Source organism: Toxorhynchites rutilus, chromosome 3 (genome assembly GCF_029784135.1).
Source record: "Toxorhynchites rutilus septentrionalis strain SRP chromosome 3, ASM2978413v1, whole genome shotgun sequence".
NCBI classification, from domain to species: Eukaryota; Metazoa; Arthropoda; class Insecta; order Diptera; family Culicidae; genus Toxorhynchites; species Toxorhynchites rutilus.
This window is the reverse complement of record NC_073746.1, coordinates 50,155,105-50,174,959: the sequence shown is the minus strand read 5'-3', so window position 1 is coordinate 50,174,959 and position 19,855 is coordinate 50,155,105. Positions and strand designations below refer to the sequence as shown.

Below are 19,855 nucleotides of genomic sequence, written 5' to 3'. Positions count from 1 at the left end.
TTTATTCCACCCTAAAACCTCCACATGCCAAATTTCGTTCCATTTGCTTGATTAATTCTCGAGTAATGTAGAAGTTTTTGATTCATTTGTATTGCGTTCAGTGTTACCCCCACTTAATGGCCTACCCTTGCATTCGCGCTGCACTTGCGTCTGGAAATTTCTAGTGCGTTTGCTAGCATCCGCTGTCACCAACACATACACAAGAGGAGCAAAATGTGCAAGTTTCCCCCTCCCATGTTAGTATAAAATGAGTTCTAGTTCGATCACCGCACAACGAAGGTTAGGTTTATTTTTACTCCCGCTATTCCCGAACAGTGCAAGCACGTTTGTACTAGTTCAAATTTGGTTTGGTTTGGGGAAAAATTGTCCCGCTTGGATTCCCTCCCAGTCACAACATTGGTGCCGTGACCAGGATCCAAGCATATTGGCCCCGAAAGTGTTTCGAAAAATAGACTATAAACTTGGAAAATTCCAGATCCTGTTTGGTGAGATTTACGTATTTTAGAAAATACAAGGCCTATTGCGAATAGGTACCAGGTGAGTACCATTCCAATAAAATTACTGTCGGTTTTTTGGTGCACCCGGAATCTTTTTCGACCCCACAGCGTCACATCGGCTGCATCGTTCGTCATCGGGTGCACATCATGGCGGAGCGGAAGGAAAAGAAAATGCGAAAAATTGAAGCTGCAAGGAGAAATGTCATGGCCGCAGTGGATCGCATCGAGGATTTCGTGATGAATTATGATCCTCAGCAACATTTTGGTGAAGTGAAGCTTCGATTGGACCGATTGGAGCATTACATGGAGACTTTCGAAACGCTTGAAATCGAATTTGCAGAATTAGACGACGCGGATGAATTCGCCAATATTAATTTGGACATGCGTGCGAAATTCGAGGAGCAATACTTTCGCACCAAAGCAGCTTTAATGGGGAAATTGCCAGTGGTAACCGAGCAATCCTCTTCCAGTTCACGCCCTAGCACACAATCTGGTTTGACTGGAATCAAATTACCAACCATAAAGTTGCCAGAGTTCAATAGAAAATTTGACGACTGGCTATCATTCCACGACACATTTCAAGCGCTCATTCACACATCCACGGAGCTAACATCGGTGCAAAAAATGCATTATCTTCGCGCAGCTCTCGGAGAGGAACCAGCGAAACTTATAGAGACGCTCTCCGTCACCGCAGATAATTACGTCATTGCATGGGAACTTCTCTGTAGCCGATATTCAAATAAATACATCCTCCGTAAAAAACACATTCAGGCACTATTCGAGTGCCCTCGCGTTAAGAAAGAGTCAGCAGCTGATCTTCGCGTGCTTTTGGATTGTTTCGAACGGCACATCAAAGTCTTGCAGCAGCTCGGTGAGCCTGTTCAGCATTGGAGCTCTATGCTGGTGGAGCTGATGAATTCCCGTTTAGATGGTATCACACTAAAGGCTTGGGAAGATTTCGCTTCTATGGAGGAAAACCATACGTACACGAAAATGGTGGAATTCTTACAGCGCAAAGCAAGAGTCTTAGAATCACTATCGGCGAATTATCAGCATCCCTCCTTCGACAAACATCAGCAACCGACAAAGAAGCCTGCACAATCACGGACAGTTTTTCATGCGACTACTGAAAAAACTTATCCTGAATGTATTGCTTGCTCTCAAAAGCACTCCCTATTAAAATGCACCATCTTCGACAAGATGCCACTAAAGGACAAACTGGAATTGGTAAACACAAAAAAGGTGTGTAGCAACTGCTTCAGGAGCGATCACTTTGCACGTCGCTGCCAGTCGAAATACAGCTGCAGAGTATGCAACAAACGTCACCACACATTGGTACATCCTGGATTTGCGCCTTCATCCCACAGCCAGCAGGATTCTTCGCCCAATGAAAATTCATTCAGTGTGATTCCAACAAATTGTTCGGTTGCCATGTTTCCACGTGAAAACTTTGAAGTGCCTATGTTTCAAGTGAATGATGCTACACGGAATGCCACCGTATTTCTCTCCACTGTGGTTGTTATTGTGGTGGATACTTTTGGCAAGGAGCATCTTGCACGGGCTTTGTTAGATTGTGCATCACAAGCCAATTTAATGAGCGAGAAACTACGTCAAACCCTGCGCCTGGCGGGGAAGAAGGTCAACATAGAAATCTGCGGTGTTGATAAAGCTACTACGCGTGTGAAGCATTCTGTTACCACGGATGTGCGCTCTCGAGTACATGAGGTGTCATTGTCAATCGATTTTTTGGTGGTGAACAAGGTAACAAGAAATCTCCCGTCTGCAACTGTTTCCATCGAACATTGGGAAATTCCGAGGAATCTGGAATTGGCTGATCCTGATTTTAATAGAAGTTGCGAAGTTGACATAATAATAGGAGCGGAACACTACTATAAATTTTTAAAGAATGGACGAATTAATCTTGGGGATAAACTACCATCGCTTATCGAAAGTGATTTTGGTTGGGTAGTTTCTGGCATGGCGGACATCGACACATCTAATCCGACTGTCATCTGCTCTGCTACAACCATGGAATCCCTAGATGAAAAACTGGAACGATTTTGGCTAATCGAAGACGTTCATAGCCCTCGACCATCACGAAATAATCAACAGTGTGAGGAATTTTATCAAACTTCAACTACCCGGAACAGTGAAGGACGCTATATCGTCCGTTATCCGAAGCACGAGGAATTTCAACAAATGTTTGGTGAGTCTAAATTCAGTGCTCTTCGACGTTTCGAGTCACTAGAAAGGAAATTGGAGAAAAATCCCGATCTGCGTTTGCAGTATAATGCTTTCATGCAGGAGTACATATCGTTAGGGCATATGCAAGCAGTTGAAGAGACGGTTGATGACGCTAGAGCTACTTATTATTTGCCACACCACCCTGTTTTCAACGATAAAAGCAGCACTACAAAGGTCCGTGTTGTTTTCGATGGTTCGGCAAAAATGAGCAGTGGACACTCCTTGAATGATACCCTCCTCGTTGGCCCAGTAATTCAGGATGAGCTCTTAGATATTATACTTCGATTCCGGAAATATCCCGTGGCGTTGGTGGCGGACATCGAGAAGATGTACCGCCAAATACTCATTTCATCTGACGAACGCTGTTTGCAACGTATCCTTTGGCGCTTCGATTCTTCTGAACCTGCTAGGACATACGAATTAAGCACAGTTACATATGGTATTTCATCATCTTCGTTTTTGGCAACCAGAACGCTACATCAGCTGGCCGAGGATGAGGGAAAGGAGTACCCCCTCGGTAGCCTCGCAATTTGTAATGATTTCTACGTGGATGACTTCATTCGAGGAGAAGATTCGGTAGAATGGGCGATTCAACTACGTCACGAGTTGGATGAAATCATGACAAAAGGAGGATTTCGCTTGCGTAAATGGTGTTCGAATTCAACTGATGTTTTAGCCGGTCTACCTGCAGAACTACTTGCAACACAAGCGCTGTTGAAATTCGATCCTGAAAAAACGATTAAAACGTTAGGTATTTGCTGGGAGCCTGCCACAGATCGCTTCCGCTACGACATAAATTTGGAGACAGGTATCAAACCAACGACGAAACGGAATATTCTTTCGCGAATAGCTCAGTTGTATGATCCACTCGGACTGATAGCACCGGTTGTAATATTAGCCAAGGTAATGATGCAACAAATATGGAGTATGTCCCTGGATTGGGATGACCCGGTCCCAAATGAAATTGAGCAAAGGTGGCTGGTATTTTGTGAACAACTTTCAAGTCTTGTTACGTTGCGCATCGATCGATTCACTTTCATTCACGGATTCATCGGCGTAGAGTTACACTGCTTTTCTGACGCCTCGGAAGCACCCTTTGGAGCCTGTATCTACGCCCGATCAGAGACTCCAGAGGGGAAAGTTAAAATTAGTTTGCTTGCTTCAAAATCGCGCGTAGCTCCTCTGAAGCGTATAACACTACCCAGATTGGAATTATGTGGTGCTCTACTGGCTGCTCGTTTATATGAAAGAATAGCTGCAGCAATTAACATGGTTTTCACTTCCACTGTATTCTGGTCCGACTCCACAGTGGTTTTGGAATGGTTGAAGTCCTCTCCCCACAATTGGAAAACTTTCGTAGCAAACCGGACATCGGAAATACAATCGATAACCCATGGATGTAGGTGGCTGCACGTTGCTGGAACTGATAATCCTGCTGATATGGTTTCCCGCGGAGTATCTCCCAGAGATTTAGTTACGAACGAGAGGTGGTTTTATGGACCCAAATGGTTGGCGGTAGGAAGAGAGTGTTGGCCGATGCAAAGTGTTGCCAGGCCAAAAGACGAGATCCTCGAGCGGAAACGGATTGTTCTTGCCAGTGAAGCAACATCTCCAAAGATAAATGAAATATTCACTCGCTATTCGTGCTGTCACAAGCTTATAACCATCACGGCCTATTGCCTTCGATTTTTGCACAATACTCGAACCAAAACTGGGCGAATTTACTCTAGAGTTCCCTTAGTGAAGGAGCTAACTGGCGCTAGGACAGCATTAGTGAAATTAGTCCAAGCTGAATCTTTTAGAGATGATTTGAAAGAACTGCAAAAATCCGCTATAGTATCCAGGAAATCGAATCTGAAGCTGCTGAATCCTTTCATTGACTCTGAAGGTGTAATTCGCGTGGGTGGCCGGTTGAGGCTGTCAGACGAGTTATATTCAACCAAACATCCGATGTTGTTGCCCGGGTTTCATCCTTTCAGCAAGCTGCTTATCCTCTCTTATCATCGGTCTCTCATGCATGGAAGAACGAATCTAACTCTCGCAGTAATTCGGGATCATTTCTGGCTCGTCCACGGAAGACGTGCTGTGCAATCCATCATAAGGAAATGTCACAGTTATGCTCGTGTGGATCCAAAACCATTTCGGCAACCAACTGGACAACTTCCACGCTCTCGTGTTATTCCCAGTCGACCGTTTTCTAGTCTAGTCTAGTTCATCGTGCGAAGAAGATGATAATGTTGACTACCTGCAGCAACAGGACCCTCCTGGAGATCAATGACCCTGAACCAGCCAATAAATCAACAAAGAAGAACTACACAAATAGTATACGTTATAAAATCTATGTTAGTCTTAAGAGTTAGGGATCGTTAGAGACAGACATTGAAATTGTTAATTTCAAGGTGGCCGGTATTATGTTGCGTTCAGTGTTACCCCCACTTAATGGCCTACCCTTGCATTCGCGCTGCACTTGCGTCTGGAAATTTCTAGTGCGTTTGCTAGCATCCGCTGTCACCAACACATACACAAGAGGAGCAAAATATGCAAGTTTCCCCCTCCCATGTTAGAATAAGATGAGTTCTAGTTCGATCACCGCACAACGAAGGTTAGGTTTATTTTGACTCCCGCTATTCCCGAACAGTGCAAGCACGTTTGTACTAGTTCAAATTTGGTTTGGTTTGGTGAAAAATTGTCCCGCTTGGATTCCCTCCCAGTCACAACAATTTGTATGGTAGACCGCCCCCCCCCCCTTAGAGAGGGGGATGGAGTGTCTAACCACCATTGAAACATTTATTGCACCCTAAAATCTCCACATGTCCTACCTATTTTCATGTCGATCGGTTCACTAGTTTCCGAGTCCATAAGAATCAGACAGACAGACAGACAGACAGAAATCCATTTATATATATATATATATATGGTAATCGGTACTCTGGCAGTATCATATATGCGTACCAAGTTTTTGTGCATATTTTTATCGAAATCGGTCGAGCCGTTTCGGAGGAGTTCGACCACAAACACCGTGACACTAGATATTTATATATAGGCGAAGGTCGTGATTGACACTTATGTATGATTAATAAAACAGAGAAAAACCTAGACTATCGATTCGTGGTGAGATAGCTATATATATATATATATATATATATATATATATATATATATATATAAATGGAGAAGTGTATGTAGAACATTGAATGTGATGACGTGGTGACACTGAACGTGCAATTAATAGAATTGTTTTATACTCACAAAGTTTTCGTATTCCTGTCAATGAAATAGAGTTAGATTTTAGTGAACTGTGATTTTAGGATCACCACCAACAATAAAAAGAATTGTAACGGTTTTGAAACGTACAAGTTTGTATCCATCTCATATCTTCTTGTTTAAAAAAGGTATTGCTGTTGTTATAACCCATAGAGGGCCAAAAATAAAGTGATAAAAATACGACCATGGACATATCTTCTTCCTGTTTGCTATTATACCCAACTCTAATCAACTACCACGAAAATATGATAGCTGAAAAGTTAAACAGCCTGGAAGCCATTGGTTCGGCTTCCCTATTGCAGTACACGTCATGTTATTCCAGCTGAAATATACTTCATCTAAATTTCCTCCCTGAAGTCCAACCGAAAGCTTATTCGTAGCCCGGAAGTAAATTCGGCCATCCCCCTGGCATTCGATATCGACAGAAAACGGAATAAAATGAAAAACGAACAAGCGCGATAACATTTTCGTTTACAGTTCCTGCGCTCGTTGCGAGCGTATTTTATGTTGTACCGTTTCAGGACTCCGACTTTATTGGTATTTACGATTATGAAAATCGCTTTACATCCGACCGACAGCTTCCCTGCGTGTGTGTGTGTGTGTCAAGCTGGAAAGTTTACGTTCCGTGTAGCTATTTTCCGAAGCAACACGACTCACAAGTGTATCAGATTTACTCCTTCCGATATAAAATGCTACGTTTGTTATTTTATTCACTGGAACGTGTTTACTTGGGTTTTCGATCAGAGTTTGCGCGCGGATTAGCATATCGCTCCGTTATTAAGAGAACTGGTGACGGGGCGGCGGTGGAAGCTTCATGGGATCACAATGATTATATTATATTATTTTTCGTTATTTTATTTGCATAAAACGCGGGATTTGAAGCAAATACCTCATTTGAACATCAGGAACCCCTGACGACAGCTTTAGCGACGTTCACAGTTGATAGTTACAGGGGCGATACGCTCCAGTGCAGGTTCAGTTTAGTTTTCCTGATTCACATAACTCCAATTCTGTCCCTTTCGCATCACCGAACAAGGAGGAATTTATTTTCATTGCTCCAAGGCTCCGTTTTTTCTCGGGAAAATGCGTCTGCCCAGGGACCGTCGTCAAAACGCAACGGCGGTCTATAAAAATGAAATATTCCCTGTAGAGCGTGTGCGGGTTTATAGACTTTGGCAGATAACCAGTGGACCTGACAATATTTATCTTCCCGGCATGCTGCGGTTTCCGCTTCCATCCTCTCCGAACTCATCGACTCGACTTGGTTGAGGTTGTGGGGCACATTTCTTGCAAACCGCAACCCAATACAATAGCTGCCGGGGTTCATTTCGCGTAACGTCAAATCCTGCCCCATGTGTCGTCACGCGGAGTCCCGCGCTTGATATCCGAACCTGCTGTTGCCCTTTTTATTTATGACTATTAGCGATGATTTTTATATCCACCCTCACTTCCGTCGACCGTTACAGATTGGTAGCGGTGAAACTTGTGCGTTGCGGTTTCTCTTACTTCCGGACAATGTGGCGCATATGTCATTTTCAATTAGCGTTGATATTCTGTTGCGGTGCGATTGGAGTGTCGTAAATTCTGAAATACGTTCATTTGAAAAGTTGGTTGGGATAAATAGAGGGTCTGTTGGGACTGATTACGCTTTTGATAATGTTATAAAGATTAAAACTCTTTAATTATTAATAATGTTATAAAGATTAAAATTCTTTCCCAGTCAAAGTTCCCATCTTCCGATGCATAGGTAACTTGTTGAAAATTGTAAGGGATATTCAAATGATTTTTTTTGCGAACTTTAAAAAAATACGTTTATGAGAAAAATGAATTCCAATTTTCAAAATATGTTTTTCAGTTTAATTTTCTTGAAAAAACATTTGTTATCGATTGGTAACAATTTCCTATATTTTATTCTATAACCAGAATTTTGTAGGTATACTAGTTTTTGAGTCTTGAATTTTTGTAAAAAAATATACAAAAAAAAGGTTGCCTTTTTTCTAAAAGTGGTCTAATTTTTTTTTCGGAGATTTAATAGTGTCCAAAGTTGCCTACATGACCAATCTCTTTACACCCACAATGGTTCACTGCTATCTGAGATGGAGCTGCCAGCTCCTAAGATTAATTGGCTTGACATCCGTCATTATTAGAATAAGTTTTTTTAATTGCCCTTTTTAATGCTACAGGTGAATGCTCTGAAGAAATGTAAAGCCTCTATAATTCAAGACATCATCATCACCTAAACAGCCCTGTCGAATGAATGTTGAAAACTGATCATTCAACAAGAGCCAAAGGTTGTACCGCTCATGACAACTCTACACGAGCTGATGACCCAGTGACCATTCTACCATGGATTCCTCGAGTCAAGAGAGATGCACCACGATTGATATGAGGTAAAGACTAGGGGGGCATCGCTGATTAATGGTCAGTTGTACCCCAATAGGAAGTATCCCGTGTCGGCCACACATACAGAGCACTGGAGACTGCAACATCACAATTATGAAAATCTTTGTAATACTAACCTCGAGCCTACCGCGAGTAATAGGTTACATATTACTAACATAGTCGTAAGACAAAAATTGTTAAAATATTGAACTCCCGGCCCCGTCAGGCTAACGCCATGTGTGCCTTAATAAAATATATATTTTGGAAAAAAATGAATGTTGGAATACAAAGCGTCAACGAATGAACCAAAAACAGAAGAAGAAGAAGTCAAACTGACGTGACAAGGCATTGGAAAATTGAAATTATTATTATTGTTGTTTATCTTCGACATAAAAATCGTACAGATATTATTACATACTAAGTCTAAGCCTAAACATTTTTTTTTGATATATTAAAGTCAAACATAAATTTGTAGGAATTCTGTAGGAATACAATAAAAACTCATCAGAATCATACTAAAATCGAGTCCAGCAGCACCAATCTCTACACAAAAGCCATCATCTAACAACACCAATGACAACACCGAAGGTTCTTTTCAGAACCATCAACACTATTATACAGTCATTCCATGCCAAACCGATAGAGTGGTTATCGGATTTTCGTTAAAATTGGTAGTTCCTTATCGATTTTTTTTAAATTTTTTTATTAGGGTGCCCATTACCATTTTAGGGTGGTCCGAAAAAAATAAATTTTCCCCCTTTTTTCAATCAATAATCAAATCAATATTTTAGTATTTTAGTATTTTAGTATTTTAGTGTTTTAGTATTTTAGTATTTTAGTATTTTAGTATTTTAGTATTTTAGTATTTTAGTATTTTAGTATTTTAGTATTTTAGTATTTTAGTATTTTAGTATTTTAGTATTTTAGTGTTTTAGTATTTTAGTATTTTAGTATTTTAGTATTTTAGTATTTTAGTATTTTAGTATTTTAGTATTTTAGTATTTTAGTATTTTAGTATTTTAGTATTTTAGTATTTTAGTATTTTAGTATTTTAGTATTTTAGTATTTTAGTATTTTAGTATTTTAGTATTTTAGTATTTTAGTATTTTAGTATTTTAGTATTTTAGTATTTTAGTATTTTAGTATTTTAGTATTTTAGTATTTTAGTATTTTAGTATTTTAGTATTTTAGTATTTTAGTATTTTAGTATTTTAGTATTTTAGTATTTTAGTATTTTAGTATTTTAGTATTTTAGTATTTTAGTATTTTAGTATTTTAGTATTTTAGTATTTTAGTATTTTAGTATTTTAGTATTTTAGTATTTTAGTATTTTAGTATTTTAGTATTTTAGTATTTTAGTATTTTAGTATTTTAGTATTTTAGTATTTTAGTATTTTAGTATTTTAGTATTTTAGTATTTTAGTATTTTAGTATTTTAGTATTTTAGTATTTTAGTATTTTAGTATTTTAGTATTTTAGTATTTTAGTATTTTAGTATTTTAGTATTTTAGTATTTTAGTATTTTAGTATTTTAGTATTTTAGTATTTTAGTATTTTAGTATTTTAGAATTTTAGAATTTTAGTATTTTTGATTTTAGTATTTTAGTACTTTTTTTGGGTCGATGATAGGAATGTGAACGTATGCAATTAAATGGGTCGGTGAATGTAAAAGTTGTTGTTCAAGTGTTTCGGATGATGAACGAGCATGATCTTCATTAGGTGACAATAGTAAAGGGTATGTCACATCAAATTGCATCACGGAAAAAACGCTGTAGAAATTTAATTTTTAGGAATTATATCTTCAGCTTTCGCTTATAATCAGATAAGAGTGTATAGATCACGTTAGCCATGCTTCACTGTCAATTTTTCGTAAATTTGGAAAAATGTCGTCGAACGAAAAAGAGCGTCGTGAATTAATCCTGCGCACTCATTTCGAAAATCCGGAGTTGTCACATCGGGACATCGGTAAGATGCTGGGAATCGTCCAATCCACAGTCAACAGAGTACTAAAACGATACTTCGAGAACCTAACCATCGACCGGAAGGTGAAGAACGGCAAAAATGGATGCTCCGTCAGTGAAAAAGATCACAAGCGCGTAGTTAAGCAGTTTAGACGTGATCCGAGAAGTTCGGTCCGGGAAGTCGCCAATAAGCTGAATTTGTCAAGTTCATTCGTCCAGCGGACCCAGCAGCGGGAGGGCCTGCGTACAGACAAGGTTCAGAAGGCTCCTAACCGCGACGAAAGGCAAAACATGGTGGGGAAGACGCGAGCCCGGAATGGGTAATGGTAATGGACGACGAAACCTACGTCAAAGCGGACTTTCGTCAGCTGCCGGGCCTGTTGTTCTTCTCCGCAGAGGACAAATTCAGCGTTCCGGAGGAGATTCGCAAGCAGAAACTATCCAAGCTTGCCAAAAAGTACGTGGTGTGGCAAGCGATCTGCTCTTGCGGAAAGCGGAGCGCCCCCTTCGTGATGACCGGCACGGTAAACGGGCAGGTTTACCTTAAGAAGTGCCTACAGAAGCGCTTACTACCACTATTGAAGCAGCACGAGGGCCCGACTATCTTCTGGCCGGATCTCGCTTCGTGCCACTATTCAAAGGACGTGTTGGAGTGGTACGAAGCCAACGGGTCACCTTCGTGCCAAAGGAAATGAACCCGCCCAACGCGCCGGAGCTTCGCCCAATAGAGAAATATTGGGGGATTATGAAGCAGGCCCTCCGGAGGAACCCAAAAGTTGTCAAATCGGAGGCGGACTTCGAGAGAAAATGGATTTCTGTTCAAAAAAAACTACAACCTGACGTTGTACAGAACCTTATGGACGGGGTAAAGAGGAAGGTGCGAGCATACGGGCTTGGGCTCGAAGTATGAATAAAAAGAAAATGCCAAAAGTTGTTTAATAGTTTTTATTTTACTGTCTAAAATTTTCAAAAGGATCGGTCTACTGGGCGAATTTCTACAGCGTTTTTTCCGTGATGCAATTTGATGTGACACACCCTTTATTCCTGATGTAACAATACCTGAATAGAAAAGTCCTTGTTTTGTGATTTTTTTTTGTGTGGTATAAGAAAAAATGCATGTTTGACGAAATTATCGTCCGTTTTGTTTTTTTTTTTTCAAAGTACTATATGCATTTCAGTGCGAAAAAAAATATTTGAGTCCAAATAATCCACTTCTCAAATCATTCCCATAATTCCATGAAATGCTTTAGGTTGCGCATGACATGATTTCGAATAGCAACAAGTTTCGACATGCAACTAAAAACACCGAGAAGGCAAACTGCACATCGCAAAGCAGGGAAATAAAAGGAAATCGAACGACGAACGGCGTGGATTTGTGTTATTTTTTTTTTGGGGGAACCTTTTTTTAATCCGGTCCCTATCCCCAGCACAAAAAAGGTTTACCTGTACGTAGAGATTTATTAGACAAAATGATTTCACAAAGGCCATATTATTAGAAATTTTACGGAGTAAAAAGGAGAGAAAAGGCCGTTTGAAACACATAGTACAGGTAATGGGGTAGGAAAATATTCCTATTTACTATTCGCGATAAAAAATCACAGATATTCACTTGAAAAATTTTTAATCGATCAAAACAGGTAGATAATTCGAGGCCGCTGAACTAGCCAGAACACCATTAATTTGTTTTGTAACAGGACAATGTTTGACAATGTGTTGCAAAGTTGATCCTACCAGAAAATCCTACCAGAAAATTCTTGAATCAAAAATCCCACCATAAACGCTGCATCCACCAGATGTTGCCCCTTCAGATTACCACTTGTGTCGATCGTTGTTTAATGGTCAGGTTGATCGATGATTTTACTCTCATGAAGATGCAAAAAATATATTGATCCTTCAATACTTTTAGAAGACATGTCTATACGATATGTTAAATATAAATTGTCTCGAAACATGAGTTGTTTCATCACAATAATACGAAATAATTATATTAATTCATTATAAAAAGCGAAAAGCCGAATCATACTAATCAACATTTCGAATCCTAGCATGAGTGCATTTGTTTTTGCAACAAGGCCATATTTCTGTCGCCACGTATACAACCCGTATCAGACCACTTTGAAACCTGACCTGTCTCAACTGTCGCAATAGTGATTCATTGTGCTGAAGGTCGCAGCATGATCCGACCGTTATCCTGCCGCAACATTAAGCGCAATCATTTTTACGACTCCCCGTGCGCAATGAGGCTGAATTAATTACGAATTGTTGATGACAATTTTACAACTCATCCCGTGGCGATCGAGGAGACAGGACGATAGCAGTTTTATGACGGATGTTAACGCGCGCTACATTAACCGGACTCCACCCGATTTCGTTTTATTTTATTTGATTTATTTTGTTTCATTTTAAACTTCTCCACAGAGTGACCGCACTGGAGGAAATCGAAAGCTGTGCCATTGGTTTTCCGCGATGTAAAAATGATACTCGTAAAATACTTTCGCACGCTGTCTTTCCGTTCAGCTCCGATTCCGCCGAATCTGTCCCCGCTGACATTGAATGTTTCGGAGCGCAGATTTTGTTTTGACCTGACAGCTCCATGAGTTACGACTTTGACCCGAAGAGAAAGAGTTTACCTTCCAGGGAGTACAATGTAACTGGGAGAGCAATTATATTTTTTACTGGCTGCTGGCACACCTCCCGAGTTCGGCGGCGAGATTGCAAATTTCCAGAGGTACGGCCTACATGATGTGGGTTACAGTCGGGCGGGAAAAACATGAAGCGAAACGAAAACGTGCCACTAATTGACATTTTTCAAAAGGCCTAGCTAAGCCAAAGTGACACAGATCGTTCCGCGTAAGGATAATGAGACTAATAATAAACTCGCACCCAACCGTGTTTGCCGAGGCAGCAGGATCGCTCTCGGACGCGGACCGTAGGCGTAATTTGCTCAATGCGGCAGCATCAGATGGATTTTACGATTCCGCCCGCGGATTTGCGCTTCACTGACTGCGAATGTTTAACACGATAATTATGGTGCGGTGGCACTGCTCCGGGAGGGAGCACAGCACCGTTGGCACAAGACGCCAATCTGAAGACGCCGGACAGGATGGCACGAAACGAAGCGGTGATAATGAAATGAGAAAACGGGAATTATATGCCATAAAAAAATGATGACAAAAGCTTTGTCATTCATCGAACGACGGGATGGGTCGAGCCAATGTCCGTGCTGTGCGTCCGTGATTTTGCTGCCGACTTGAGGAATGATAATTTGATCAATATGGAAAAAAAAACTTCCCAAGGACAATGCGGTAGCGTTGGTGGTGGTGGCGATTCATTCGCTCTATAAGGTGCAATTGGTTACAATGGAATGTGTTAACTCATTCCGGTGTCACCGCTGATAAGCCAAACTGCGAACTGCATTGATAAATAATGTACAATATTCATGAATATTTTTTTTTAATCATTAATATTGAGGTTAACTGCAATATTTTTTGTAAACCTTATCAGCGATAATTCTACCGCTTTTGGTCGATTGATTCGTAGCTGAAAACACTGCTCCTGAGTAGCTTGAATTTGAGTCAAAAACGTAGTACAAACATAAAAACACCAAATCAAATACAATGAACAGGGTAGTGCCAATGAATGTATGAGAAAAAAACGAACTTAAAATTTCAAAAAATTACCCCATAAAAAATGTTCACCACCTCGAAACCTATGTCAAATATGCAAAATATCAGCCCAATCGGACGTCAGGGAGAGTGGCGCAAAGAGGTCAAAGTTTGAGTTTTTTGATAATCGAAAAAAAAATCATCCAAGGGGGAGTAAAGGAAATTGGGGTTTTTGAAAAAAAAAATGATGCCAAATATCTTAAAGTTGCACAAAACGTCGGAATCTACTGTCATCTCGATTTTTTTTTTGTAAAAAATCGACACTCTGGTTTTTTTTCGGAATACGAGGCGAAACGGATGGTTTTGGGTGTCAATAAAAATAGTTATCTCGATTTTTCATTCGGAACTTGCTGCGAAATGTTGATTTGCACGAAAATATATTCTATGCAAAACATTAGCTCATTCGGACCTCATTTTTCAGTGTCGCAGACGTTAAAATTTCGGTTTTTTAATAACCGAATTTGCCGGAAAATGTGTTTTAAAAAAAACTATTTTGATGCTATCTTAAAATTGCATGACACATAGAGATTTACAGTTATCTGAAAAAAAAAATGTTAAAAATCGACTTTTCAGACGATAAAACGAGTGTATTTTTTGGCAACATTTTGCTATCTAGATAGTAATAAATCTCAACGTTTCCTCCTGCAATTATAAAACATTTGGCATCGACTTTTTTTAAAACCCCGATTTTCGGTGATTTTTCGGTTTTCACTTAACTTTAATTTTAACGTCTGCGACACTAACAAATCAAGTCCTAATGAGCTAATATTTTACATAGGGTATATTATCGTGCAAATCAACATTTCTCAGCATGTTCCGAATGAAAAATCGAGATAAGGAGTCGTGCACAAATTACGTAACGCGAGTAGAGGGGGGGAGGGGGTCGAGATTTCGTTACTTAATGTTACTTCGGGGGAGGGGGGTAGCCGTGATCGTTACGTAACAAAATTTCACTTTTATTCCTGAATAAATTCACGCGTCCCTAGCTTCTATTCTGAGACCAAAAGAGGTGTATTTCCGTTAACCTAAAGAATCATGATTTTGTTATAGCTGGAAAACATCGGCTTATTCCGTCTATTATCGCAGAATGCAAAATAAAGCTAGGGCTCCTCGATCATGCTGAAGTAGTTTTATGCAGTGTTCCAATATACGTTGCAGTTTGTTCAGGAAGGCACTGTTCTTCGAACGCATTTCTACATGGGATCGATTTTCAAAGTGTGTGCGAGCTGCTTGAATTCGAGATTATTCGGTACCAAAGAATAATCAAGCCAGTAACCATAATTAATGTGGGTGGAGGACCAGACGAGAGCCCTCGTATTAGAAAGGTTATTGATATTTTCGATCTATCATTTTAATCAATTGATGCAATATTAGTTGTTACAAATTCTCCAGCACGCAGTGCATTCAACTGAGTTGGATTGTCCCCCTTTCCCGGCAGGTTAAATACTTCCTCGTGATCATGATCATTTCACTTGGATGAAAAACTTGAAACAAGGAACCCGGAAATGGAAACAAACCATTTTTAGCAATCGATCGATATCCCGTCAAAGCAGAATATAGGGGAAGGGTGGTGAAGACGAACACCTTAAGTAAACGTTGATTTTTTTTCGTGAATTTCACGAAAAATATTTAGCTATCTCACCACAAACTGATAGTCTAGGTCTGTTTTTATAATAAAACTAGCTGATCCGGCAAACTTCGTCTCGCCCAAAATTTATTTTTCGTTGTCACATCCACGTTTTCTTATTAAGCGCAAGTTAATGGGTTCAATTGCAAAAATATTCATTGATTGAAATATTTATTGCACCCTAAAACCTCCACATGCTAACTTTGGTTCTGTTTGCTTGATTAATTCTTGAGCTATGCAGATATTTATGCTTCATTAGTTTGTAAGACCACCATAGAAACATTTTATAAACCCTAAAACCTTCACATGTTAACTTTGGTTTCGTTTGCTTGGTAAATTCCCGAGTAATGCAGAAATTTGTGTTTCATTTGTATGACGGCCTCCCCCTCAGAGAGGGCGGAGGAGTGTCTAACTACTGTAGAAACATTTATTGCACCCTAAAACCTTCACATGCCAACTTTGGTTTCGTTTGCTTGACTAATTTCCGAGTAATGCAGAAATTTGTGTTTCATTTGTTTGGCAGATACTTGGCGGGAAAGACGGACACCCGGGGTGGGAAAGATGAACACTATCTTAAAATTCAGGATTATGTATTCGATAAATTTTTGTGGTCTTCAAATAGGCCTTGAAATGATCGAACAAAAAGGCTAGACTGAAATCACGCGAAGGACTTGCAATTTGTCTCATTTTTCCATGTTTTTTATTTGTTTTTTAAAAAAATAAATTTAACAGAAAGCCAGCTAAGTGTACATAGTAAGTGCCACAGGTATTGATACACTGTATTGCAAGTTTGTACATCATTCAAGTTTAAAATAAAAAATGTGGTTTAATAATAATACAGGGATGTCCGTCTTTCCAGACTTCCCCATATTAAGTCCGCAAACTTCCAAATCGACGAAGCGTAAACAGAACAATATCAAGTCGAGTTGTTTGCTCGTCACGTAAGGACATCCCAAGACCTTTTGCAAGGAGTGATATCTAACGGCAGGAACTACTACATTGAACGAAGTTGTAGTAATTTTTGTGTAAATCAACATCAATTTATACCAGTCCATGTTCCTCTCAGCTAAACGCCAGATGGTTTGAAAGAACCAATCCCAACAGATGTGAGCATTAATTTTCCGTCTCGGTTTGTTCGAAATTCTATGAACTTGTCGAAAGTTTTTCCGAAGTCACTACTTGATATAAAGAATTTCCGTCTGAACATTTGATTCCGACGTGGGCAGCTATCTGATTTTTTTTACGTTGATATTCTCATTACTTAAAAAGAGCTTAAAAATTTTCAAACGACTTTGACTTTGGGTACAGATTAACGTTACGTAACATAAGGGGCTCCCTTATGCTCCCTTGGCCGAGTGGTTAGCGTCATAACTAACATGCCGGGTGTTCGGGTTCGATTCCCGGGGGATTCGGGGGAATTTTTCGTCAAAGAAATTTCCTCCGACTTGCACTGTGATCACGCGTATTCTAGAGATTGCCACTCAGAATGCATTCAAGGCGTGTTATTTGGCATAGAAATCTCAACTGAGTACTAATAAAAATGACGCAAGTAACACTACGTTGAGACGGCGAAGTTCCTCTAGGAACGTTAGTGCCATTGAAGAAGAAGAATAACATAAGGGGGAGGAGGGTTCGTCTTGCGTTACTTTTTGTTACATAGGGGGGGAGGGGGTCTAAAACCTCATTTTTAGCGTTACATAATTTGTACACGACGCCTAACTACTTTTATTGGCATCCAAAACCATACGTTTTGCCTCGCATTCCGAAAAAAAGTGCCAGAGTCTAGTTTTGACGAAAAAAAAAATCGACATGACAGTAGATCTCGACGTTTCACGCAATTTTAAGACATTTGGTGTCTCCGCCCAGAGAGGTTTCTGAGTAGAGTTCTAGTAGTGGAGATGAGAGTGAACTGGCTACCCGTTGATGCAGAGACATGATGGTCGAATAAAGTAAAGACGGTGGACTTTTCTGATCGAAGGATTTATTGCGACTGAACTGTTCTTATTCTATTAATTGTTTTTGAGAGGCTTTAAACTTCGCAGTTCATTCGCCTCTATTCTAACTGTTCTTAACATTTCGTGCCCTATTTATATGAATGGCCCCATAGTCATCTGAATAGCCTATAATTGCGAATGATTCTTTGGTCGGGTTCCTTCTCGAATGTTCGCTATTCGCGACTACGAAGCTGAATTTGACAGCTTGTGTGCGTGAAGCGAATGTCAACAAAGAATTGCAAAAAAAAAAGTGATTTTTAAACGCACCGTTTTTAACGTTTTTTGCAGAAATTTTCGTAATGGTGAGTATGTATCGAAAGAACTATCCTCTAGGATGCTAATTTAGTTAAATCACATAAATTTACTGCAGGGGAAAACGTTTTCTTACCGCATCCAAAGGACACTGTCTTTACTTGTGAAAAAGTAAACAAACTTTCAGGATACTAAATTTTAATGAAAATTAATAATTGTGTGCAAAATTTATCTTCCAAACGGTTGGAAAATGAGTTTTCCTTATGCAGTGAAAAAAACTTTGCCGTAGCTTAAGCTAAATTTAACTTATAAGTGTTTTTCTGTGACCTTGTTTCATGCATTATCAGGAGCCATCAGTCGGAGAAAATGAAACCTGCTACGTGGCTGTGGAGTTTGCGGATGTGTTCGATTACGCTGCGGGTGGAAGCCGTTTAGTCGTCGAAGGCGAAAGAGTATTCAAAGCTGGACATATTTTAATAGTTGGTGTTGAAGAAGTTCACGATGAAGGCTTCAGTATTTTCTCGTCCTGCCTCCAGTCATCATCTCCAAGTTCGGAACCCCATACAATAAAAATTCGTACGAAAATCTCTTTCTCCAAATAGTTGTTTTCGTGTTCCTGTAAAGCTGGCAAAGGGAAGTGCAAACACGTCATGGCTGTTTTGTGTCATTTGCTTAAGTATGTTTTATTTTATTTCTTCATTATTGCACATTTTGCACCAAGTTGGACTGCTTCACACTTCACACATATACCGTGACAATTCTCTAGTTATTTTTATGATTGTTTAGACGTTGTTTTGTTGCGCTGTTGTGTTGTGTTTTGTAAGCTGCTATGGGTAATTATGTATAGCACAATTGTGTGCAATTTAATTATAATATATAATTTTCGTTACAGGTTGTTTTCAGGTATCCGTCGGCAATGAAAAGGTGAGTGACATCTAGTATTCACATGAATAGATAATTAGAGTAGTGCAGGGCAAAGGTGCGCATTGGCCATTTTGAAGCAAACGAGCATAAAGTTTAGACAACGGTGTAGTCGTTTGATACATTATTACACCAGCAGCTCACACATATAAAAAAAGATACATTTCATGAAAGTGGCAAAAAGTTATGAGGTAAAAAAAGTTTTTCGATGTTTTGATCTATTCTTTTCAGTTTTGGAGATGACGATTTACTTACCTAAAATAACTGGAAAGTTCGAAACTACACTGTCAAGGAAACCTTCATTCTATAGTAGATGATAGTGCGTATTCGTTTTTGTGAAAAAGTTCAAGAGCTTTTTTTAAAAATTCGATTAGTTCCAAAATTGCTTGTGGGGCAAAGGCGCGCAATGGTGGTGGGGTAAAAGCTCGCACTAGCGTTTTGCTCTGAAAAAAAATTATAAATTGTTTTCAACAAAATTTCTAACGGGACCCACAAGAAGAAAACTGATTTGAAGAAATGCACTCCAGAAATGCTCAAACGGCCCGACAGAGGCTTCGGGAGGGAGTCTCGAAGCGTCGGATTGCGGCAGACTTCGGTATTTCTGAATCAGCTCTGAGGAAGAGGCTCATATCAGAAAGTGATTTATGATTTGAGTCTTCTTTTATTGAACTTTCTACTTCTGCTAGAATGTGTCAGCGGGCACCTAGGGCGGTTAGATAGGTATTTACGAGTGAGCAGTCTGAGGATCTGCAGGCCACTGGATAAAGTTTTCTATGGTATGACTCTCAAAGTAATTCTTAAATAATTCGGCGCATGGCGTTCGATTTTTTCGGAAGCCAACAACCTCCAGTACGAATTCAACAAAGTTGCAAAACTAGCAGGAAGAGATTGGGCTTCTAGCTTCATGTGGAACCACCGTCTGTCTCTTCGAACCCCAAAACCGCGCAACGAAGCAACAGCGCTCCAAGGCAAGGCGTCGGAATACTCAGAGCCAAAATCCAAGATGAGGAATAAGAATAAACAATTGCTTAAAAATTTCACAATGAAC

At 39.7% G+C, this 19,855-nt stretch overlaps 1 protein-coding gene across 1 annotated transcript; it reads left to right on the top strand.

Annotated features, from left to right (window-relative positions):
• Nucleotides 1-644: 644 nt before the first annotated feature.
• LOC129773104 (uncharacterized) lies at nt 645-5,019 on the top strand. The gene is made up of 2 exons (XM_055776658.1): nt 645-3,644; nt 4,948-5,019. The coding sequence occupies exons 1-2, from the start codon at nt 645-647 to the stop codon at nt 5,017-5,019; spliced, it is 3,072 nt and encodes a 1,023-aa protein (XP_055632633.1).
• The last annotated feature ends 14,836 nt before the right edge of the window (nt 5,020-19,855 follow it).